Source organism: Telmatherina bonti (assembly GCF_933228915.1).
Source record: "Telmatherina bonti genome assembly, chromosome: 12".
NCBI lineage: Eukaryota > Metazoa > Chordata > Actinopteri > Atheriniformes > Telmatherinidae > Telmatherina > Telmatherina bonti.
The window spans coordinates 3,143,124-3,167,782 of record NC_136610.1 but is presented as its reverse complement, the minus strand read 5'-3'; the positions used below and the strand labels follow the sequence as shown (position 1 = coordinate 3,167,782).

The following is a 24,659-nucleotide window of genomic DNA, read 5'->3' as shown; positions in this document are numbered from 1 at the left end:
ACAGAACAGCAGGCAGATGGAAAACAAAACCAAATATAAAGTAATCACAATGAATATACATTAAAAAAAAAAATCTTCCCTACATTGTGAGGATTGAGTGACAGACTCATCAGGATCATAAGTCGGGTCTGGAGATGGAAAGGTTTCTGATAGAAATGTGGTTTCAGCACCGTTGTCTTCCTCCTCCAACTGGATACGTGGCCTTTCTGCTGGTCTTAGTCCTGATGTGGACGGCTTGGCTGGAGGAGACGAGACCTGTCCCAAAGGTTTTCATTGCTTTGTCTGTCTACCAGCACTGGCAGTCACAGCAGTAGCCTGGCTTCCTGATCAATACAAACATATACACATAGTTGTTCATAGGTTGCTGTAAAAAAATCTGTTTAATAATATTCAAGTTCTGTAACACCTATAATCATGCCTTTACTGTGTACAAGGACTATGACTGTTCTAAGAGATAACTGTCGCTACATTGCTGTTTACCTGTTGTTTCATTTGTAAGATGTGAACAAATGTAGTTTTCCTCACAGCTGAAGAAGTATTTCTTGTGCGACATGTTAGCATTGAGAATGTCCACCATAGCTTTAGCTTCTTCTATCTCATACCGAGCATTGAAGGCAGGCAAGACTTTCTTCTTGTGACCATGCACAAACTGGAGAAGATGACCAATCACCCGTCCCCGGGACGTCACTAGAATCTCAAAGTAGAAAAAACTCTCTAAAATGACGCGTTTTCGTCGCCATGGAAACCTGTTAAAGGTGGTTTTTCAGACTTGTTCCTCCTCCTGTAGCCTGTTAAAGGTGGTTTTTCAGACTTGTTCCTCCTCCATAGATGCGTTAGAGGGAGGTTATTTACAGTTATCACACTTCCCCACACGTGTTTCAGAAAGGTGGTGTTTCCCACTCCTCCCTTGGTGTGTTTCAGGAGGGCGTTTCAGGCCCGGTATGCCGTACTGAACTTGTTAATGGCAGTTTACGTTCCGGAGTCGTCACGCCGTTCTGACGCAGCTCCGTACCGACAACGCTGTCATGGTGTCCGGGGTGAGGAGCTCCTAAACACAGCTCCGGTCCTGCGCTCCGTGTTTGTACCCTCCAGGTGCGGAACGAGACAGCTGTGTAGCGCGGCTGTAAACCTAGTCCCAGCGCAGGATGTGAGGAGCCTCGGAGAGGAGGCGTCCTACGCCGCGCTGCCTGGAGACGAGAGGAGGGCGGCTCGTTCATCTGTTGCCAGGGTGAATTCATCAACGCTAGCATTAGGCTAGCTAGCTGTGTGTAGATGCTTGACCTAGCAATGAGTTTGACAACCAAAATTATCACTGTCATCTCATGATTGTGATCCACAACCTTCCTATCGGGCTATTGTTAAATTCTGGGTTGGGTCAAGCGTAGCTTTATTGTCCAAAGAGAGACGTAAAGACGGAGTTGCCTGGAATGCTAACAGGCTAACGGGATCTAGCAGGCTAGCTGCGTGTTGCGGGATGAGAGGATCTGCGGCTGCGCAGTGGAGCCGCTCTGCTTGCTAACATGGCACTTTCGTGTCACATTAACTCTGTCTGGAATAACTCGGTATAATGACTGGACACCAGTTAACAGCCAGCTAAGAAGCCGTCGCGACAATGGAGTCTTTCCTGCAGATAGCGCCCCACTCCTTGGCCATTGTCCTGTCCAGGGTTGGGACTGGGGAGGCGGCCGGGGTGTCGGAGAGTGACCAGCTGCCCAGACACCACACTGGATACGAGATTTTTGCTGATTTCAAAGCAGAAAACTCCCAGCAGCACATATGGAGCCAGCGGATTACTGAAGCTGTGTCTGAGACCTTCTTCCTGGGATGGATAGATGAGCACGTGCTGCTGATCCAGGGGAAAGAGGACCACCTGGAGGTGCTGAGGGAGGGCTGGATGCGGAGGTCTCTGAACCCACCTCGAGGGTTCACCATAAAGTACCTGGGTAAGAAACATGCACCCACACCTGGCATCTGATGGTGTCAGAATCAGAAAACATCTGTGTTTTTTCCCACGTTGCCATGACATGTTGTTGTCATGGCAACGTGGCAGTTCATCTCAGACATGTAGAGGATGCTGGAAGTCAGGACACGGATGCTCTGTATATGCTGTAAAGAAATCTGTTAACTAAAGAAGCAGTTTCAGAATAAAGCGATGAAAGGAAAAAGTCTGATCTTCATCATCTGAGGAGGTTCACAAGGTTTAAAGCAGGGGTCCTCAACTAAATTGGCAAGAGGTCTAGTGACTCCATCAGACTGGTGAGCCAAGGTCTGAACATGCAAAAACATCCACACAATAATTCACTTTTCTGCCCTTTTATTAAACTTCTAAATTGGCAATAAAACATTTTCTTTAGCTTATTCTCTCAAGAAGTTCTTTCATTCATGTACTGCAAATATATTTAAATGTACAAAACAACATTGAAGTATAAAAAAATGATTGCACATAAACTTACTTTTAACAGCCTTGAAGTGCAATATGTGTTCTCGTTTACAAACTTTAACATTGTGCTGTAGTTCACTTAAAGTGCAACATGTAACATCAATGTACCTCAAAAAATGTGAATAAATGAACCCTTTTTTGTAAATGTAAACTATTTATTTTACAATCCTTAACAATATCAATTCAACATTCAAGTAATAACCTTGATTAGGTGGAAAAGCTTTACGTATATAAAGGCAAGGTAAATTGGAAAATATTTGCATCTCAGTGTGAAAAATTTGCATGAGCACTGGCAGCTAACTTCTTAAATCTGGGTAGGAATGGCGTCCAAGCCATTCTCAGGCATATGTGCACATGCTCATTGGTAAGCTGTGAGCGGTACTTATTCTTAATGATGTTAACAGTTGAGAAGGCTGATTCCCAACTGTAGGTAGAACCAAACATTGTTAATGTGTACAGTGCCACTTTGGAGAGTGAATGAAACTTCTCCTTTGGGACAGTCTGGAGCTAAAACACAACAGGATCAGAGGATTCACATTGCTCTCTTAACACTACATCAGCCTGCAAATCTAAAAGCTCCATTTGGAGGGACTGTGAATTTGCCCATTTGTGTACATGTGTGGCCTCTTTCGAAAAAACGACAACATTCTTCACTAAAAAGGGATTTTTAACAAAGCTCAAGAGCTGGTCTCCCAAAGTAAAGCCATCAAAGCCAGCCTTGAAGTTTTCAACCAACTTTTGGATGAAGTCAGAATGAGCAATGACATTGATCCCTTTAATCTCCTTCAATGAGGGAAAATTTTCACAGTCCTCCTCAGGATCCATCTTCAGAATAGAGCTGCAACTATCAATTACTTTTGTAATCGGGTACTCTGTCAATTATTTCTTCGAGTAATCAAGTACTCTTAACGATTTTTTTTTTTTAGTAGTATTATAATTTGTAAAACAAATACTAGAAACTCAACCAAAGTATATCTACTTTGGGGGTTCAGGTGCTGCAGCATTAAGACCTGCTTTACAGCACACTCCACACTGCACTACGTTTTCTGTCCTTTTCAGTGTGAAATGGTCCCACACTGCGACTTTTTCGGTCTTTTCCTCCCCTCTTCTTCATTCTCTGCCATTAGAGACCAAAGCAAGGAGGATCTTCAGACAGAAAGCAAAGCGCTCGCCGCTGCTGGTGGAAATATCCGTCATCAGTCCGGCTGAAACAGTCAGACTGTACAGACACACCGTAGGCCACAGGTTCTGCTTTTATAGATTTTATACATGTTTAGATATTTTACATGTTTACTGAAACAGTGATGTCGTCCCTCCGAACAGCGCAGTGGTCTGAGAATGCCGCCATGATGCATAAATTAAAATATATCACCACGTGATATTAATTAAACTGAGCCTCGAGGTAAATAACTTGCCTCGATCAATTTTTGTACTCGAGTTACCCGAGTAATCGTTGCAGCCCTTCTTCAGAATGACCAGTTTATTCTGAAAAGACCGAACAGCAGCCACCAAGTCACACACTGAGTTGTCTTTTCCTTGAAGTTTCAGATTCAGGTCATTTAAGTGTCCTGTGATGTCAACCAGAAAGGCAAGTGTGTCCAAGTTACTTTTCTCCTCCAAAAAATCCAGAAAGACCTGAGCCTTTGGATTTTTTTTGTTGTGCCAGGAAATCTTTAATTTCATTCTTTATCTTCCAAAAACATTGCAGCACTTTTCCTTTACTCAACCATCTGCATTGGAGTGCAGTCGTAGGTCACTGGCAGGTGCATCTACTTCTGCTAAGAATTCCCTCAGCAGACGATGCTGGTGAGATGATGAAGCCCTGAGAAAGTTAACTAGTTTGGTGATGGTGTTCATCGCATTTCCATGTGAGCAGAGGACAGCCATGTGGATAATGCAGTGATATGACAAGAGTTCTGGATTGTCCTGCTTCAGTCTGCACCTTTTTCTCGTCCCATCATGGACGGTGCCCCGTCAGTAGTGATGCAGACAACTTTTTCTAGATTTATTCCCCTCTGTGTCAGCATTTCCTTTATAGTTAAATATATGTCTTCTCTTGTAAGTGTTTTCAAAGCAGTGATGCCTAAAATATCCTCTACAAGTGTTTTACTCTGACAGATAGAATCTGACATATACCAAAAGTTGTGCATTGTCACTCATGTCAGTCGATTCATCAGCAGCTAATGCGATGCAGAGGGCACTTTGTGTGGCGCTGTCGAGTTGGGACTGCACATATGCGGATAGCAGCTCGGCTCTTCTTGTTGTTGTTGTGGATGACAGGGGAATTTTTGTTTAAGCTGCTGTCCCTCTTTTCCCTCCAGTAGCGTTTCTGCCATCGCCTCCATGCACTCTTTGACCTTTTCGGGATCACATAAAGGCTTTTTGTGCACGTCCAAAATCCACTGCACTTGTAGTGAACACTCGAATGCCCGTCGTCGTGCTGTTAGCGTCCGTGTAATTACTCGTGTTGAACGCTCGTACTGTCCTTTCAATAATTGTATTTTCCGTGCCCTCATCGCTGATCCTGGTGGGTAATTTTGTTTGAAAAGTTTTGTGTTTCGTCTCGCAGTACCGCTTGATGTTGGCGCTTTTAACAAGAGCAATAGACTCCATACAAATAATACACACTGGCCTTGTAGAACTCGCTGCTGGCATAATGAAAGTTTCAGTCCACTCATCTCGAAAGACGCCATTTTCAAAGTCCACTTTTCTAATTTTAGACAGTGCCATCTTCCCTCAATTTCTCGTGGTAAAACCAAACACAGAAAACTGTTGTGACCGCTCTGAGCTCTGGTGGTGTAAGGACCGTGTCTGTCCTCATGCGTGCCCATTCAAAAAAACACAGAACACAGAAATTAATGTAATATCGATGTCTAAATCCTGCATGGAGGTCCAAAAAAATAAAATGAAATTAACTGAAAAATACTTTATTAACCCCCAAAGGGAAATTCAACATTGTAGTAGATAATAATTAATTTGAGGAGGTCTGAGGAGGAGCCTCAGTTCCGGAGGCTGATGGCTGCTGGCAGGAATGATCTTCTGTATCTTTCAGTCTTACATGGGACCTGAAGAAGCCTCTCACTGAACACACTTTGTTGTTTCATCACTGTGTTGTGGAGAGGGTGTGAAGAATCCTCCATCATCTTCATCAGCTTGTGCAGCATTCTTCTTTGGACAATCAGCTCCAGCGGCTCCAGAGTTACTCCAAGCACAGAAGCAGCTTTCTGGATCAGTTTGTTGATTCTCTTCAAGTCTCTGGTTCTGATGCTACTACCCCAGCAGATGCTGCAAAGCTGACTGCACTCTCCACAACAGACTTATAGAAGATATGCAACATCTTGGTGCAGACGTTAAACCATCTCAGCTTCCTTAAGAAGTGCAGTCTGCTCTGACCTTTCTTGTAGATGTAGTCAGTGTTGCATTTCCAGTCCAGTTTGTTGTCCAGCTGAACTCCAAGATACTTGTATTCCTCCACCACCTCCACCTCCTCTCCCAGGATGGAAACAGTGCTTTGTTTATTCTTCTTCCTCCTGAAGTCAACAATCATCTCTTTTGTTTTGCTGCTATTTAATATGAGATGATTGTCACCGCACCATTTAACAAACTGACTGACCAGTTCTCTGTACTCTGCTTCTTGTCCATCCCTGATACACCCCACAACTGCAGAGTCATCAGAGTATTTCTGCAGATGACAGGACTCAGAGTTGTACTGGAAGTCTGAGGTGTACAGAGTGAAGAGGAATGGCCAGAGTACAGTTCCTTGTGGTGCACCAGTGCTGCTGACCTCCATCTCAGACACACAACCTTTCAGTCTCACAAACTGGGGTCTGTTTGTGAGGTAGTCATAGATCCAGGTGGTTGTGGAGGTATCCACCTGGAATTTATGGAGCTTCTCACATAACAAAGCAGGCTGAATGGTATTAAAAGCACTGAGAAATGAAAGGTCCAGATGAGAGTGTGCTCTCTGGAGCAGGTATATGATGGCATCTTCAACCCCAAGTCCATTACGATATGCAAACTGGAATGGGTCCTGAAAGGTGTTTACTTGCTTGTTGAGGTGAGCCAGTAAGAGTCTCTCCAGGACTTTCATGATGTGAGATGTCAGGGCAACTGGTCTGTAGTCACTTGGTTCAGCTGGTTGGGTTTTTTTAGGCACTGGAACAAGGCAGGAGGTTTTCCACAGCACTGGGACTCTATTTAGTCTCAGACTGGTGTTGAAAAGGTGCTGGAGAATCGGACATAGTTGTTTTGAGCAGGTCTTGAGAACTCTGGGACTGACACCATCTGGACCTGCAGCCTTGTTCTGGTTCAGTTTCTCAAGTTGCTTCTTAACCTGATTGCAGGAGACAAACAAGGTGGAGGTCTCAGGATGTCCTGATGTGGAGGGAGATGAAGCTGTGTTCTGGTCCATGACTGAGCTGCAGGGTGACAGATTGGAGGCGTGACAGGAAAGCAGTGGGCTTATGGAGGGTGTGTGGTCTGTTGGGCTGGAGGTAGGGGGTGAACTGAACCTGGTGAAGAATATGTTCAGCTCATTAGCTCTGTCCAGACCTCCATCAGGCTGGTCCCCCTTTAACTTGAAGCCGGTGATCTTCTTCATTCCAGACCACACATCCCTCAGGTTATTCTGCTGGAGCTGACTTTCTAACTTCTTCCTGAAGTCCTCCTTGCACTTCTTAGTTTGTGTTTTAAGTTGTTTTTGTGTTGCCCTCAATAACTCCCTGTCTCCATCCCTGAAGGCTTTCTTTTTGATGTTCAGCAGCTTTTTCAGGTCACTGGTGATCCAGGGTTTGTTATTGGGGAAGCACCTCACTGTTCTTGTTGGGACGATGCTGTCCACACAGAAGTTTATGTAATCTGTCACACACTCAGTCATGGCGTTGATGTCGTCTCCATGAGGTTCACAGAGGACGTTCCAGTCTGTAGCCTCAAAGCCTCCTCTAAGAGCATCTTCAGCTTCAGCAGACCAGATTTTGATAGTCTTTGTGATGACTGGTTGCTGCTGAACGATGGGCTTGTAGGTGGAGGTGAGAAGAACCAGATTATGGTCAGATCTTCCTAAAGGAGGCAGGGCAGAACAACTGGATCCATTATTCATATTTGCATAAAATAAGTCCAACATCTTATTTTCTCTGGTGGAGCAGCTGACAAACTGCTGGAATGTTGGTAGAGTTGCAGAGACGAAGATGTATTTGAAGTCTCCGGAGATCGCCATGAATGAGTTTGGATGCTGTGTTTGTAGCCGAGCAACAACGGAGCTGATGACGTCACAGGCTGTGTCTGGTGCGGTACCAGGTATTATATAAACTGCTACCAGAATAACACAGGTAAACTCTCTGGGTAAATAATATGGATGGAAGCTAACAGTTCCATGTCCCTTGTGCATATCTTCTCCTTGACAGTAACATGTCCAGGATGACACCAACGCTGGTTAACCAGCACTGCAATTCCACCACCCTTTAGCTTTCCGCTGTGTTGTCTACTGCGGTCTGCACGGACCGTTTTAAAGCCCGGTACAGACACATTACAGTCAGGGATGTGTTCATGCAGCCATGTCTCGGTGAAGCACATAATACTACACTCTCTGTATTCTTGTTAGCATCTCGAGCTCGTCCATTTTGTTAGCTAGTGATCTCACATTACCCATGTTGACAGTCGGGAGAAATGGTTTAAATCTCCATCTCTTTCTTCACTCTCTGACTCCCGCTCTGCATCCTCTTCTCTTTCTTTTCAACTCCATCGGGATTTGATGTGTTGTTTTGCTGATAAGCCCGATTTGGGAGAGGTTAATCAGTTGATCCCGATTGTAAACAAGTCTTTCGTTGCCATGGAGACTCATCATAAGCCTTGAAAGAGCAAAAATATGAAGAAAAATCTACCTTGCAACAACACCTTCCGAACCGGCATAAAATCCTCAAAAAAAACCCCAAAAAAAACTAATTTGAGGTAATATCTATGTGAGAAGACTTAGTACTTTTGAAAAAAAATCAAGATTGCAAGTCAGAGCTACTACAATTTGCTGCCAACAGATGGCGCAATCTAGAATGGAATGATTGTGGTCCTGACTCCCATTTTCTTTGAAAAAATATCAAGTCAGCTCAGTATCTCTTAATAGTACCTATTCATAGCACCTAAAAAAAGAAAAGTGTTCCTCTTCATGGCCGTTAGATGGTTCTCTAAGGCCAGAAATGAAAAGAAACTCTGTGCTTTTCAGTCCATGGTGCTTTTCAGTTGACCAATAGGTCGATGGCAAAAAAAGAAATTAAGAAACAGTACTGCAAGGGTGCTGCAGTCTTCTGGTGTTGTAGTGGTTTCGTGAAAAGGTTGTGGCTGTAACTTAAAAAGTTTAAATGTTACAAAGACCAAAAGTCGCAGAACATATCTCCTGAATGGGCTGAAGAGTTTGATACTTGAATGGTTGAAGTGAGAAAAACGGTGTAGGAGGAGTAGCGTTTCAAAGATTTTGCAAGAAAAGGCAATGGAGACCAGGACTAAGACGAACCAGACACTGCAAACTGGTGCAGAGCTCCGAGCCCCCATTGAAGCTGCTATCAGCTCATTATGCAAAAACTGACCAATCACCGAGCTGGATTTTTTTCATTTCTTGAAGAAGAGCAAATGTGAATGCCGTTCTATGCTGAATGATTGATATTGCATAACCATTTGGAGAAGCAGCACAACTATGCAACTTAATTTATTGCAGTAATGCATCAGGATTTGAACCCATGAACAAGAGCCCATTTCTTTAACCACTACACCAGCACAGCTCTCCACTGTGCTTTGGCAGAATCATCAAAATTTTTTATCATTGGAATGGGAATTTTATTTTACAATTCCTGCAATGTGTAATCTGCAAAGGAGCTTAAGATTTAAATGTGTAAAGTAGCACACAAGATCTATTAGACATAGATCAGCATAAGGACAAGAAGTACAACCATCTGATTTGATTTATGAAAATCCAGCACCTGGATTTTAATTTACAGCCTTCTGAATGAGAAGCAATTCATTTTACCACTATACCACTATAGTTCTTCTCCATGACCTGGCAAGAGCGCTAACATTTTTTGCCATTGGTATGGGATTGCCTTTGCCACCAGTGTAATCAGCAGAATTGCAAAATGATGTGGAAGGTTGAACTGCTGTCAAGGAGCCAAAGATTATTTTAAATAATTTGTAAGTACGACTAAAATTTGAAAGTCAGTAGTTAAACTACATCAATCACTGCAGAAAATCATTTAGAACTGCTTGTGTAATCAGTGAAAGACTTTGTTGTTCAACGTGAGCAATGTTGTTTCATTTGAAGCACTTTAACAACAAAACTGTAATATTTAACTGTCATTTCTGCAGTTTATTTTTATCTTATACTAACCCTTCGTATAAATTGCACAACTTTTGAGGACAGACATTGGACAGGACATATCTTATTTGTACAGACAGCCCACACTTTAATTAAACAGTTTTCAGCCAAAAACAAAGCCAAAGTCAAAGCTCTTGGATCAGATCAGTCCACAGCATTCTGTGTGCAAAGCTGACATACCATTACAGTGTGCAATGTTCAAGACTGGATTTGAACCCATCCCATGTATATCAATGCGTACCTGTGTACCAGTGTAGAAAATGGACCAATTGCTGAGCTGCATTTTCGGTTTTGTCCAATCACAGGAATGGATTTTAAAAATTGACAAAAACTTGAATAACTTGGAAAAGTTAAAATGTTACAAAGACCAAAAGTCATAGCACATATCTCCTAAATCTGCTGAAGAGTCTGATGCTTTAATGGTTAAAGTGAAACGAAAGGCGTAGCTTTTCAAACATTTTTCAGGAAAAACAACTTTGTTCCATTTGAATCATTTTAACAATAAAAATTTAATATGTAACTGTAATTGCCCAGAGTTAATTTTTTTTTAACTTGAATAAACGCATTGATTTAGTTGTACCACTCTTCAAAACAGGCATTGCACATTGTTATGTTACATGTGCAGATAATCCACATTTTAACTGCAAAACTTGCAGTAAAATCTAAGAACTTTGATGGAACAGTATGCGGTACTCTATGTGCATCATCTGGCATATCCCCATCCTTTGTAGACTGTGTTCTTGTGTACCAGCGCTCAAAATGGACCAATCGCTGAGCCACATTTCCTGATTTGTCCAATCACAAGAAATGATTTGCAAATTTTACAAAAACCTGACAACTTGAAAATTTTTACGTTACAAAGACCAAAAGTCAAAGCACATATCTCCTGAATGAGCTGAAGAGTTTGACATTTGAATGGTTGAAGTGAGGCAAAGGTGTGGGAGGAGTAGAGTTTCAAACATTTTGCAGGAAAGATAAGTGTTTTATCTGAAGCATTTTAGGAACAACTTAGTCACTGTGAATGCAATTCATCGCGTTTGTGCCACTTCAGCCTATCAAATATTAAACTCTTCGGTACATTCATGAGAATGAAGCTGTGACTTTTGTCATAGCAAACTTTTGTAGATTTTGAGATATTTAGTATTTTGTAAAAATAAATTCAGGCTATCGATTGGCTGAAAGCTCTTCAAACCAAATGCGGATTGGATACTCAAAAAATGCAGCTCAGCTATTGGTCAGCTTTTGCATAATGACCTGGGAAATTGCTTCAACAGGGTTCAGAGCTCTGCACCAGTTTCCAGTGGCCAGTATATGACAGCCATAAAAATACTGACTACTTTCACTTTAATACTGGTTTCAGAGTTTTACAACAGTCCTGTACACATAGAGACGTTTCTCAATGTAAATCTGACTTGTGCTTCTTAAAATCCAACAAGTTTTACATAAATTAATGGTGGAACTTTACTTTTATTGAACCTGTTTTTATTCACAAAGTGTCAAGTTAGATGATTGCGCCCAGCTGTGTTCTTCAACCTGCAGGATCTGTTTGTTACTAGCATAGTTAGCATAGTTAGTTTCGGCTCAGAGTTTTTGCAATGTTTTTTTTTTTGTTTTTTTTAAGTGGGCGTAACCTTGTAACGTCAAGTCAACCCAGTGCTTCTATTTTGTCATTCTGGCACTTTATCCATTCAAATATTAAATTATTAACCTCATTTAGGCGATATGTTTGGCTTTTTCCACATTTAAGCTTTTTTAGTTATTTAGGTTTTTGTCAATTTTTCAATTCTGTCTTGTGATTGGAGAGAACAGAAATTCAACTCAGCAATCGGTTTATTTTTTGCATAATGAGCTGCGGATTGCTTTATCAGGATGCACCGTGACACAAGTATATCGTGGTGTACAAGGCCCAGGTTCTCATCCAACATCTAACACAAAGCCTCTCAATCATCATATTGAATATAATGAGGCTCATGCAGAGGCCTTTGATTGGTGCAGTTGCTCAATTACCTCCAGCTGTGTGCTGCACAGATGACAAGTTACAGTCTAAGAGGAGGCAAAATATACCTGAGTAATACAGTGCAAAGTACAACAACATTATTAATGTGGAAAAAAGACAATGTTATAATTTGAGAATACAGGTATTTTGAAAGACCATGTAAGCAGATTTAAATGGTTGTTTACAATGATTTCAACAACCAAACACAAATTTTTACTGTGACTTTAAATTTATAGTTAAATCTGAAACCTATGATCAAGTCAAACTTTCTTAGCTGGTTCAAAGGTCTTCACCAGTTCTCAGTGTCTGATACATTGTGGTCCTGACTCCCATTTTCTTTGAATAAATATCACGTCAGCTCAGTACCTCCTCATAATACCTGTTCATAGCACCTAAAAAAGAAAAGTGTTCCCATACATGGCCACTAGATGGCACTCGAAGACCAGGAATGAAAAGAAACTCAGTGCTTTTCAGTCCATGGTGCTTTTCAGACCAACAGCAGTTTAGTTCAACCTTTCCCTTTTTTTGTGATTGGCTTTTTTGTGTGTAGTGCAACCACCAAAGTCTGTTTGTTACCAACTAAATCAGCATAGTTAGTATCAGATAAGGCTTTTTTAAATTAATTTTTTTTTAAAGGAGGGCCTGTTATATCAAGTCAGCTCTGTACCTATTAGTAGTACCTATTGATGGCACCTAAAATTAACATTTACCTCATCGCCACTAGATGGCACTCTAAGACCAGGAATTAAAAGAAACTCTGCGCTTTTCAGTCTATGGTGCTTTTCAGTTGACCAAAAGATCAATGGCTTCTCCTTCTTCACAGCAATTTAGTTCAACAATTCTATTTTAGCAATCCTGCTGATGACACGCTGGTGGAAATTCTAAAAAGGCATTTTTATGCCAAGAGCAAACTCTTCAATAGTTCTGCCAGTTCCTTGAACATCCTCTTTTCAATAGAAATGTTTTACTTTTTTCCACACATGTATATCTGGGCAAAATGGGGCCTAGTGGTTATGAGAATGGGCCTTTGCACTGGATGTTGTAGATTTGAATCCAAACATTTCACCAAATATTACCACACAGTACAACTTATTTCCTCCTTCCACATCTGTATTAATCTGTCTTCAGATATTGCACAGAGATTGACTTTTTGTGCAGGTAGTCCACAAATTAACCGCACACCTTGCAGCTGAACACTCTGATGGAAAGGTATACAACATTCTGTGTCCAACTACTAGCACACCATCATGATGCACAATGTTCAGAACTGGATTTGGACCTGTCCCATGTATACCATTATGTACCTGTGTACCGGTGCACAAAATGGACCAATCGCTGAGCTGAATTCCATTTTGTCCAATCACAGGAACAGATTTCAATACATTGACAAAAACTTGAATAACTTAAAAAGTTTAAATGTTACAAAGACCAAAAGTCGTAGAACATATCTCCTGAATGGGCTGAAGAGTTTGATACTTGAATGGTTGAAGTGAGACAAACGGTGTCAGAGGAGTAGCATTTCAAAGATTTTGCAGGAAAAACACTGGGGACAGGAAATTGATGAATCAGACACTGCAAACCGGTGCAGAGCTCTGAAACCCTGTTGACCAATCACTGTGCTGAATTTTTGCAAGGTTCAATCCGCATGTGGTTGGAAGCACTTTCATCCAATCACAAGGCTGAATTTGTTTTTACAAAATGTTAAATATCTCAAAAACTACAAAGATTTAAAATAAAAAAAATCGAAGCACACATGTCCTGAAGGAGCTTCACAGTTTAAGATCTGAATGACTGAAGTGACCCGAACGGCGCAGGAGGAATAATAATAAAAATGGCCGAACAGGATCTCAATAATGTGAAAGCACCAATGGGCATTCACATTAATTAATCATACCACTGTATTTACCTGGAGGCCTAAAGGCTGGCGGATACCGTCTGCCTAACACCTAACACTTTTGAGCTGAGGGTGTTGACACACTGAGCCACATCCCCAGCATAAGTGAGGAGAGATGAGGGCCTTCTGGTCACTGCTGCACTTCCCCAGTCCTGGTTCCACCTGTTCAGGCCTTCCAGCAGACAGAGCTGGAAATTCAGTGCATTAGCACTTGTTCCTGGGAAAACATTGAAATTTGTGTTTAATGTTTAGTTTTGAATTACATTTTATTACAACACACTGACACACACTTACATGAGAGCCACTAACCTGGACTGAACCTGTTCAGGTGGCAGTGGAAAGACTCTAAGGAGGTGGAGCCTCTGGCACAGCGGTACTCTCTGAGCACAGTACCTCCTTTGGTGGTGGTGGAGGTACCTGTCTCAGTGTACAGCTGCAAGCCTGGCACATCCTGGATGTACTTGACATGTCGTTTCTGCACCCACCAGATATGCTCCATCTGTACCAGGTCCAGCAGAGGTACACCCATCAGGTCCCTTCCTTTGGCTCCTCCCAGTTCTTCCAGTAGCTGGTCAATCAGGTGGATGGTGGCCTCCTCACCACTTGTCCTCCGTCTGTAGTGTTGGCTGAGTTCCTTTTTGCTGATTCTCCTGTCCACTACGAGATTAGTGTCAGGCACGCCCTCCAGTCTAAGCTGCTCTTTCTTTGCCTGCCTCAGAAGAGCGGGATCCCCAGCATCTCACTCAAATATGCAGGCGGAAAGGCAGCCCATGAAGGTGGGGTACAGCGGATGGGCATCGGTAGTGCAGCCCACAACCAACCTCCTGATAAAGTGCCAGATGTCCAGGCGAATGTAGAGATCTGGCCACTCCCCAAACCTAAGCTGCAGCTTGCTGGCTCCCTCATCCACACAGCAGCCACAGTCTACATACAGCACTACTGGGGGTGGCACAGCTGCTTGGCGGTACTGCTCCATCAGGCCTGATGCCATCCTGTTCAGTTCCAGCCCCTCCTGCACAGTCAAAACGCTGATCAGGATCTGGCCCACCTCGTTGCTAACGGAGGTTAGCCAGAGAGCTGTGCCCCTGCCGGTGCCAGCCAGCTTCTTTGTGATCTGTGATGTGACAAGTCAAGATTGAAAAACTTGTGGTTTTTTGGATCAGCGAAATAATAGATTATTACACAATTAAGCACATTCTGTCCTTGCTAGTGAAATGGCAACAAGTGGCAACTTTACCACAAAAAAAATCATACACACAAATCTGTTATATAATGATAACTGTATTACTGTATTCATTAAGGGTGCAAACTACACACTGATGAACACATTTTAGATCATTTATTACCTTATTGGTGGAGTCCAGCTTATGGAAGGACCCAAATGTGGAGGTGATGCTGGTTTTTATGTGGTCCATTCTTGAGAAAATGTCCCGTCCATAAACAGCCAGCAGCCAGCGACTGGTGGGGATGTCCATGGGCCCCGGAGGCTCCTGGCAGACAAGCGGAAAGAGGCTTGGCTTATCCACAAACTGCACACTCCCCCAGATAGTGTGCCAGCCTGTTGAGCCACTCCTCCCCGTGGTTCTCCTTAAGCTGTTTGACCAGCCGTGCTGGACTGTTTCCCAGGGTCCTGTCCCGAAGAAGCCTGATGACACGAATATCACAGGCGTACCTGTATTGATGTGTTGTGAATGATTAATTATGGCAAAGCTTTTAGTTGTATGAAAAATCCAAAGCAATTATTTAAATTGGCTTCACTCACTTGCAGGTCAGGATGATTCTGAACATCTGTTGGTGTGGCAGGTCCAGCTGGTCCCGGACAGTCTGACTGGTTGACAGATAATTCCGTGCACACACATTGCACCTGAGTGTCTCTATCCCCATCAGGTAATAACGGTCAATGTCCAGGACCTTCCGCGCCCTTTTATGAACCCCAGCACCTGTCAACTGCTTTCCACAAGCAGGGCAGGCAATCCTCACCTTCCACAGGTGGTAAGGCATCCACACCATCAGCGAATGGGTGAAGAAGCGTTCTGGGGTCGGTGTTTGGTGGTATATGAGCGCGAGATGGGGGGCTCATACCACAGCTTCAAATCTGACCGCAGTTTGCCAGAGTGAAAAAGGGTGTTGGCAATCCACTTCTGGTCCTGCAGAGGGATGGTTTTGCTCAACTCACCCGGCAGCCAGAATGAAGCTGAGGCTCCTGTATGAGAGGGTCCTGCCTGTTCACCCTGAGTGCAAGATGACAACCAACAAAAGTTCAGATATGATAAGCAATACACCTCACTGCTGTGATTACTTAACTTACAGATGCATCTGCTTGGTTGTCTTCCCAAACTGGGAATTTCTCCTGGGATGGTGCATGACTTGGTGTCCTCACAGAGGACGGAGAAGGGCTGTGGGTCCTCACAGAGGACGGAGAAGGGCTGGGGGTTTACAGCCCAGCGCTGCAATGCCAGAGACGCTCGATTAGCAGCTGAAGACAGCAGGAGAGGAAACTGCAAAGAGAGAAATAATCACACCCTTTTAGTTTTATCATCGTTGGAAACCCAGATCGTAATTCAGATTAAAATCTAATTAATGGCCCAGCCCTATAACACAGTTTTACTGAAACAAACACACCTTGGATCTAAAATGTACATCCTGCTAGTGGACAATGTCTAGAGATGTTTCTTTGACAAACTGGCCTGTATAAACACATCCTTATCCCCTAAAACAAAACAGTGCAGTTTTTCTCTTACTGCTTCCATTCAGCACCTGAAACAGGGGTTTTTCTCTTAGATGTTTTTACTTTGAATCAAGGACGAGACCAGTTTCTGTGTATATTGTGGACTTCGGTCATGTCGCCCATGCCTCCTTTAAAAGTTTACAGTCCCTGGACTGGGCAATCACAAAGCTTTGTTAACATCACCATTGCTTGCTTGATGGTCTTTGCTTAATCACAGAACAGTCACTGCCGTATTTTGATATCCAAGTCTGTTGTCTGTCTGCTCCCATCCTACCTTCTGACCTACATCGGTAGAGGATCTTATAGTCTTCTTTCTCAGGATCTTTATTACTTTCTATTCCTAAAGTCAGAACTTTGCTAAAAGGTGTTCAGGTTTGTGGCTCCATTTCAGGAGATGACTACAAAAAGACTTTTCTTATCTAACTGAACTGTTTTAAGAAGATGATGACCAACTTGACTGCTGACTGAGATACCCACCCTCTTTTTTTTAGTTGTATCTCTATTTGGAAAGGACAATGAAAAAAACATCAACTAGGCAACATTGGTAGAGGATAAGAATGGAAGTCCACTTTTGATGATGTGAGTTCAGAACAAATATGTTTGTCACAACAAGCAGTAGCTACCTAACATCCTCTCAAAAACAGTTCCTCCTATTTGCCTTGTATAAACAAACCTCCATATGACTCATGGCCGCTGATAGAAGACTTACTATTGAACTACGTACACTGCTCAAAAAAAAATAAAGGGAACACTTAAACAAGTCAACTAGATTTCTGTGAAATGGAACTGTCCACTTAGGAAGCAACACTGACTGACAATCAGTTCCACCTGCTGTTGTGCAAATGGAACAGACAACAGGTGGAAATTATAGGCAACTGGCAAGACACACCCAATAAAGGAGTGGTTCTGCAGGTGGTGACCACAGACCACTTCTCAGTTCCGATGCTTTCTGGCTGATGTTTTGGTCTGAATGCTGGCGGTGCTTTCACTCTAGTGGTAGCATGAGACGGAGTCTACAACCCACACAAGTGGCTCAGGTAGTGCAGCTCATCCAGGATGGCACATCAATGCCAGCTGTGGCAAGAAGGTTTGCTGTGTCTGTCAGCGTAGTGTCCAGAGCATGGAGGCGCTACCAGGAGACAGGCCAGTACATCAGGAGACGTGGAGGAGGCCGTGGGAGGGCAACAACCCAGCAGCAGGACCGCTACCTCCTTCTTTGTGCAAGGAGGAACAGGAGGAGCACTGCCAGAGCCCTGCAGAATGAGCTCCAGCAGGACACAGATGTGCACGTGTCTGCTCCAACAGTCAGAAACAGACTCCATGAGGGTGGTATGAGGGCCCGACGTCCACAGGTGGGGGTTGTGCTTCCAGCCCAACACCGTGCAGGACGTTTGGCGTTTGCCAGAGAACACCAAGATTGGTAAATTCTCCACTGGCGCCCTGAGCTCTTCACAGATGGAAGCAGGTTCACACTGAGCACATGTGACAGACGTGACAGAGTCTGGAGACGCCGTGGAGAACGTTCTGCTGCCTGCAACATCCTCCAGCAGGACCGGTTTGGCAGTGGGTCAGTAATGGTGTGGGGGGGGGCATTTCTTTGGCGGGCAGCACAGCCCTCCATGTGCTCGCCAGAGGTAGCCTGACTTAGTCCAGGTCTGGGAGGAGATCCCTCAGGAGAACATCCACCGCCTCATCAGGAGCATGCCCAGGCGTTGTAGGGAGGTCATACAGGCACGCGGAGGCCACACACACTACTGAGCCTCATTTTGACTTGTTTAAAGGACATTATATATAAATATATTTACTTGATATATCTATATCTATATATATATAGATATATATCTATATATAGATATAGATATAGATATAGATATAGATATAGATAGATAGATATAGATATAGATAGATATATAGAGATATATAGATATAGATAGATATATATAGATAGATATAGATAGATAGATAGATATAGATATATAGATATAGATATAGATAGATATAGATATCTAGATATAGATAGATATAGATATCTAGATATAGATAGATATCTAGATATAGATAGATATATAGATATAGATATTGATATATATATATAGATATTGATATATATATAGATATTGATATATATATAGATATATATATATATAGATATCTATATATATAGATATATATAGATATCTATATATATAGATATATATATAGATATATAGATATAGATATATATATAGATATATATATATATATATATATAGATATCTATATATATATATATATATATATATATAGACATATATATAGATATCTATATATATCTATATATCTCTATATATCATCTATATGTATATATATATATAGATATAGATAATGTATATATATATATATATATGTATATGTATATATATATATATATATATGTATATGTATATATATATATATATATATATATATATATATATATATATATATGTGTGTGTGTGTGTATATACACATACACTGACTTGCTATCTTGATTTTTTTATAAGTACAAACTTTTCTCACATAGATATTACTTAAAATTAGGTATTTGATAAAACCGGCAGATAGTTGGGGGGAAAAGAGAGAAAGGAATGGTAAATAAATCTATATGAATGTAATGCAGGTGGAAATAATGCCACCTTGTGGTGGCTTTTCTCCATTGCTCTCTGCTAGTGGTTAAGCATTTCCAGACAGTTGTTTTGTTTTCATGGTATGTACGAAAGTTTTCTGCTCTGTCCATCTTCACTCTGACCCTTCATCATCATCAGAAACAGACCTGATGGTAGTTTTTCAAGCTGAGCTGCTGACTTTCACCCTGCTTCTGCAGTGGAATCATATGTCTTCTGTTTCGTTTGAGCTGGAATTATCTCAGACTTCTGCGTGTTCTACAATGAGCTCAGAGCTCTAACTGGGTCAAACTGGAACATAGCTGCAACTCTACAACACGGCCATGTTTGCCCTTAATGCAGCAGTGGTTTGTGTGAGAGAAAAAAAACACAGAAGCTCTTAAACATGTCTGTGTAGGAACAGCAACAGAGAGTAGCCGGGGTTAAGTTGTCATGGTAACCTCCACCCCCCAAATGTTGGCAGGCCTTATGCAGCGAGGGAGGGAAAATGGACGGAGAGCAAGGATGAATGTGATTGGTCACACCCCCTTGTCTTTGTGTAGAGCAAAGGATTGTGGGTAGGCTGACACGGCCTGTGTGTGAGCAGGAGGAGTGAATTGGGGCTGTGTGAGTGAGGAGGAGGAGCATAGTGAGGAAGATGAGGTAGTGTGGGAAGATCTGCGCTAACATCAGAGGCTGAAGGCCTTTCTCTTCAACCTAATGCGAGTTTTCATACAAGAAGAGAATTCCAGTCCACTAAGGTAGGAATCTGTGTCTGTCCGTCTGCCTGTCTGTCCGTCTGCCTGTCTGTCCGTCTGTCTGTCTATCGTTGACCAGCCAGTGTCCTGTAGCTGCTAGCTAGCATAGCTAGCTGTCAGCAGCAGAAGCCAGGATGAGTTGAAGGATGGATCCAGACGTGGAGCAGCAGAGAGATGTAATGGAGGTCTACAGGAAGCATGAGCGATGGAAGGAGAGGGGATGGAGGGAGAGATGAAAAGAGGAGGGGGTGTGGTTTCATGCTGTGGACAAAGGAGGCTGGCTGATTGTTTACTACCACTGCAGTGAAAGAGACGTGGACAGTCACTCCTCCTCTCATCCTTTTGTCATCTTCCGAACCGCTTTATCTCTTCGTCACAGCCTGGTCTGCTGCCCTCCATCACCTGCTTCTTGTCATCTGTCTTCTCAGTCGGACACGCTACTTCCCAGCCCTGTTTTTAGACAAATGATTTAAAACAAACTTTTCTTTAACCTCTTCCCTACAAGGATTGTTTTCTCTAATTCCTGTCTGAAATGACAACATAAAATAAATGAGTGGAAACCAGAAGATAGCAGTTGGCTTCATCCAGGAATTATTTTTAATGTTTTTAAGGTGACCTATCACATATCAGAAGCATTATTGCACACACTTAAACTGCAAACTCGCTGTCATAAACTTTGAACTCCATTATTTCAAGTGAAAAGGTTATTTCAACTTCAATGTAGTGTTTCAAGATAAAACAGAAACATAACAATTCATTTATCCCATAGTATTACGGTGATGTACCATCGGCAGCTCCTGCAGAAGCCAGACCGAGTTAGTGACAGATTATTTAACCCAGCAGCTATCCACATTTTAAGATTCATACTTTACTTCACGTCAACAAGAAAAATATTATTTTCATTTTTACATCTCCCCCTATGATCAGTTTTTACAACAACGCCACAACATAATTTTCCTCCAAGGAGCTCAAGAATGAATCAGAAAAATCTACCAGTTCACCAAATTTACGAGCTTGTGCGCGCGTACCAGCGCAGCAGGTGCAACGTTTTCTCACATGGGCTTCGATGATGATGGATTCTTTTTCTCATTGGGGACTGGTTCGCAGCAAACTGAAGAAGAAAAAACACTCTTGTGCGTTAAAATAAACTCATCAGCCAGAACGGCAGCGGTAGTGAGAGAGATCAGTTTTGTTCTTTAAGAGGAACCGTGGTTCGATCAGGAAGCTGATTTTTAAATTTGTATCACGAGCCTGGCACCATTTGTCAGAGAGAGCCCCCCTGGCAAACTCCACGTATGTCTGTCTATTTGCTTCTGGCACCAATTCATAAGCACGAAGGATCGTGGCTTTTACAATGTCATAATATAGACCATCTTGGATTGACAAAGACGAACACACTTCCTGAGCTTTCCCAACCCCTTGCACCTCCGGCTCTGGGTTTCCTACCTCCAACTTCTCGATCCACAGAGTTAGCATCAGCTCCTCTGTAGCTGAGTGAGCTGGAGAGCCTGAGAGTGTGGGGGGAATACCAGCTACAACGCCCTCTTCAGTTTCACCTGAAGGTGCACCGTCACTTTCACCGGTAGACGCTGTTTCAGCTTCACCTGTAGGAACTGCATCACCAAACAAACCCTGTGCATACAGCTTTTCACACAGAAGCTCTTTAATTTCCCTTTTCTTAGCATTCAAAGGCACACACTCATCAAAAAACTCAGCAATCAAGGCTAGTCAGCCTTGCTATGCCTTTCCAACCTCTCTGAAGATGAAGCAAGTGTAAAATCCTCCAACTTGACCTCCATGTTGCCACCCTTACAGCCAGTCAGACAAGCAGAAAACAACGAAAAACAAACCAAACCTGCAAACTTACCCGACGACGACAATCACAAAAAAACGGACAAGCCCAGTCTAGAGCTTCCTGACCTACCCCTCAGCCTGACTCAGAGTGGCTCACAGGGGAAGGTTCAAACAAAAATATCTTTATTTTGCAATAGGAAGAAGGATTTAACAGTAAACGACTGACTTGAAAACGTCATGGTTAAAATGTTTAAAAGTAACTTTAGAGCGAGCAAATGCCAAAATAACGAACAAAATTAATCCTATGCTCTCAGTCAACTTACCTGTTCGAAAAGAAATATGAAAAGAAAACAGCTTTCTATCTCCCTACTTAACAGAAACAGAAGAAATCGCAAAGGCAGCTCACTGCTGTTCGACAATGACTCTGTAAAACAAAGTTTTTCTTTACACTTCGCCAGCCTGAGTCAGTCTGAGGGATGATGTACTCCGTCTCTGAGCCCACCTTTCAGGTGCGTCGTCACTCCTCCTTATATGTCTGAGCCAGCAGCAGAGCGGCCAATCACACCGTGACCCGTCTCTTCAGGCAGTCCAATGGCTACGGTGCATGTATCGAATTCTAGCCAACTGGCTGCATTGTTTTCATATATACCCTACGTAGTAAGTAAATCACAGTTACAGCGCTCCGTGTCGGCATCACCATGGCAACATGTTAAGTCACTGGTTCAAACCAGCTTGCTTGACAACGTGAATGAGAGAAATGTGCCGTAGCAGTTCCCATTTGATGAATGGGAAGAGGAGCGCAAACGAGAAGAACAGCAAATGCAAAGACACAGTTGTGTTTTATGTGAACCTTTTGTCTGCTGTTTCTCTTGACAGCGGCTGTTTAGCATGGAAAGTAGGGATGTAACTACATGCTTTTTTCCCCATTTGATTCCGATTTTTTGGGTGCCGATTCGATTTAAATTGCAATTCTCACAGTTCTTTAGTATTGCTTAGTTTAGTAGATTAAAAACGAAAAAAATGTACAAAACCTTTTTTGCTGGTCATTTTCCTTGATTTCAATTAAAATGAAATGACACAGTAGCCAAATCATCATTCAGCTGCTATAATGCCCAATAAGACAAGTAGAAAGATCAATAAAAGCAATAAAAATTACTAAAATTTTATAATGGATTTTTTCTTTTTTTGATTTGGAAAAAAAAGGAAAAAGATTTCTTGTTAAAAAGAAAAAAAATCGATTTTAAAATTGTGAAGCAAAAAATCCCGATACTCGATTTTTCTATTCGATTTTCCCACCCTTAATGAAAAGTACATAAAGGCCAACAAAAAGTAGTTCCTATATTTAAGCATATTCAAGTAATTTTGTATGGAAAGAAAAAACATTTGTTCTACAATGTTTACTGTGTGGGACTATGGTTTCAGCTGAATAAACAACTCTGACATGGTTTCCATGCCCTGGGGAACACCACGACACGCAGTGGACACTGTGGTTCTCAACTGTGTGGTCTGCATTAAAACCATGTTCTTTGTTATTTAATCCTCAGTTAAACCACAGTCACTTTGATCTTACATTGCTCTGATCCATTATCTCATCCAGCAGCTGGATAGTTAGAGCCCACACAATGTTAAATCCAGAACAATGTCAAAGATAATTGTTAATGGAACAAATAACATCTCAGATGTTTTTACAGTTTCTCTTTGGACGGAAAGTATGTTTTTCATTTCATTGTTGATGACATCATGACTAATCTACCAATCGATTTTTGAAGGCCTGACTGGTTGATGACTTCTAAAATCACTAGAAATATACTATCCCCACTACAAATGTAAACATGTCCCACACGTAAGAAGATATGAACTTAAACTCAGAATTGAGGTAGGATACGCAATACGATGGGCATGGTATTGGCTTCAAAATGATATATGGGATATCACCCATTCCACCGATATAATAAACCAATAAATAACAGGTGCTGGGAAAACTTAATCTGTTAAAACACTTCAGTTTCTGGAGCTACAAACATTTTTGTCAGGCAAAACATGCAGGAAAAAAAAGTTTATCAGTTTGAACATGAAATATGTCATATTGGTATTTCAATTAGTTTAGAAAGAATTAGCTAATCATTGTATTCTGATCTTTTTTATGTTTTACACAACATCCTAACCTTATTGAAATGGGTTGTAGATATTAAAACTAGTTTTAAGGAAAATTTGTGTTGCTTCAGGGAAAGAGACCAGCAGTCAACATTTTATCTGACTAAATTAATAAATATGCTCATTTTGAAACTATCATAAGGGTACCTTGGCCATTTTTGTTTTTGGTATCAGTTATCTAATAAATGTGATATATTAGCATATTGCCCAAATGTCCAACATTGTGAATCACGAATGAAACAAACAGGTAGGGATTTATTATTTATTAAACTGTGGGGGAGGCATTTGACTGAACCAAACAAGCAAACTGAAGCAAACAAGAGCAAAGTTCTGGCTGGATGTCATGGCTCGAGTCCATGATGTCTCTGGCTGCAGAGACACAGACAGGAAGGGGAGACTTTAGGGTTCGTTTTTAAAAATGAAGTTATTTGCAGTTTGTTTCCGGAGTACAACGTTACTCTCTTAACTTAGTCCATAAATTTGCGCAGATATCGACTTTGTGTCCATATGGATCCATTCAGACAATAGAATTTACATTTTAATATCTGGGGAAAAATCTGAAGACGTGGCGCTGCACCACCATCATTTACATGTACTGTAAACCCCCGTCATCTCAATGGAAAGCAGGAGTATCTTCTGGTTTAATTTCAGACTAAGATAGTCATGGGAAACGTTTTTTTAAGCTGGATATAAAGAAGCTTAAATAAAAAGCCGATATAGTCCTTCATTGCCGTTCATTTGATTTATGACCTATTACATAACTTTATGGTAAAAGCTTTGCTCCAAAAACTGTCTAATCAATGCTAATAAAGGCAAATTATTTTTCTTACTTCAGATTTTCCAAGAGGTTAATTTCAGAGATTTAGTCTCCAGTGATGATCCAGTAGAGTTGACAAAGGCTGTAATTAGTCAGGTCA

General features: G+C 41.8%; 1 protein-coding gene across 1 annotated transcript in view; it reads left to right on the top strand.

The window, feature by feature from the left end:
* Nucleotides 1–1,371: 1,371 nt before the first annotated feature.
* stox2b (storkhead box 2b) overlaps nucleotides 1,372–24,659 on the top strand; it is a 33,290-nt gene continuing 10,002 nt past the window's right edge. The window contains exon 1 of the mRNA XM_079250371.1: nucleotides 1,372–1,943. Within this exon, the coding sequence (XP_079106497.1) occupies nucleotides 1,613–1,943 (331 nt within the window). The 5' untranslated portion in view covers nucleotides 1,372–1,612. The remainder of the gene's footprint in view (nucleotides 1,944–24,659) is intronic.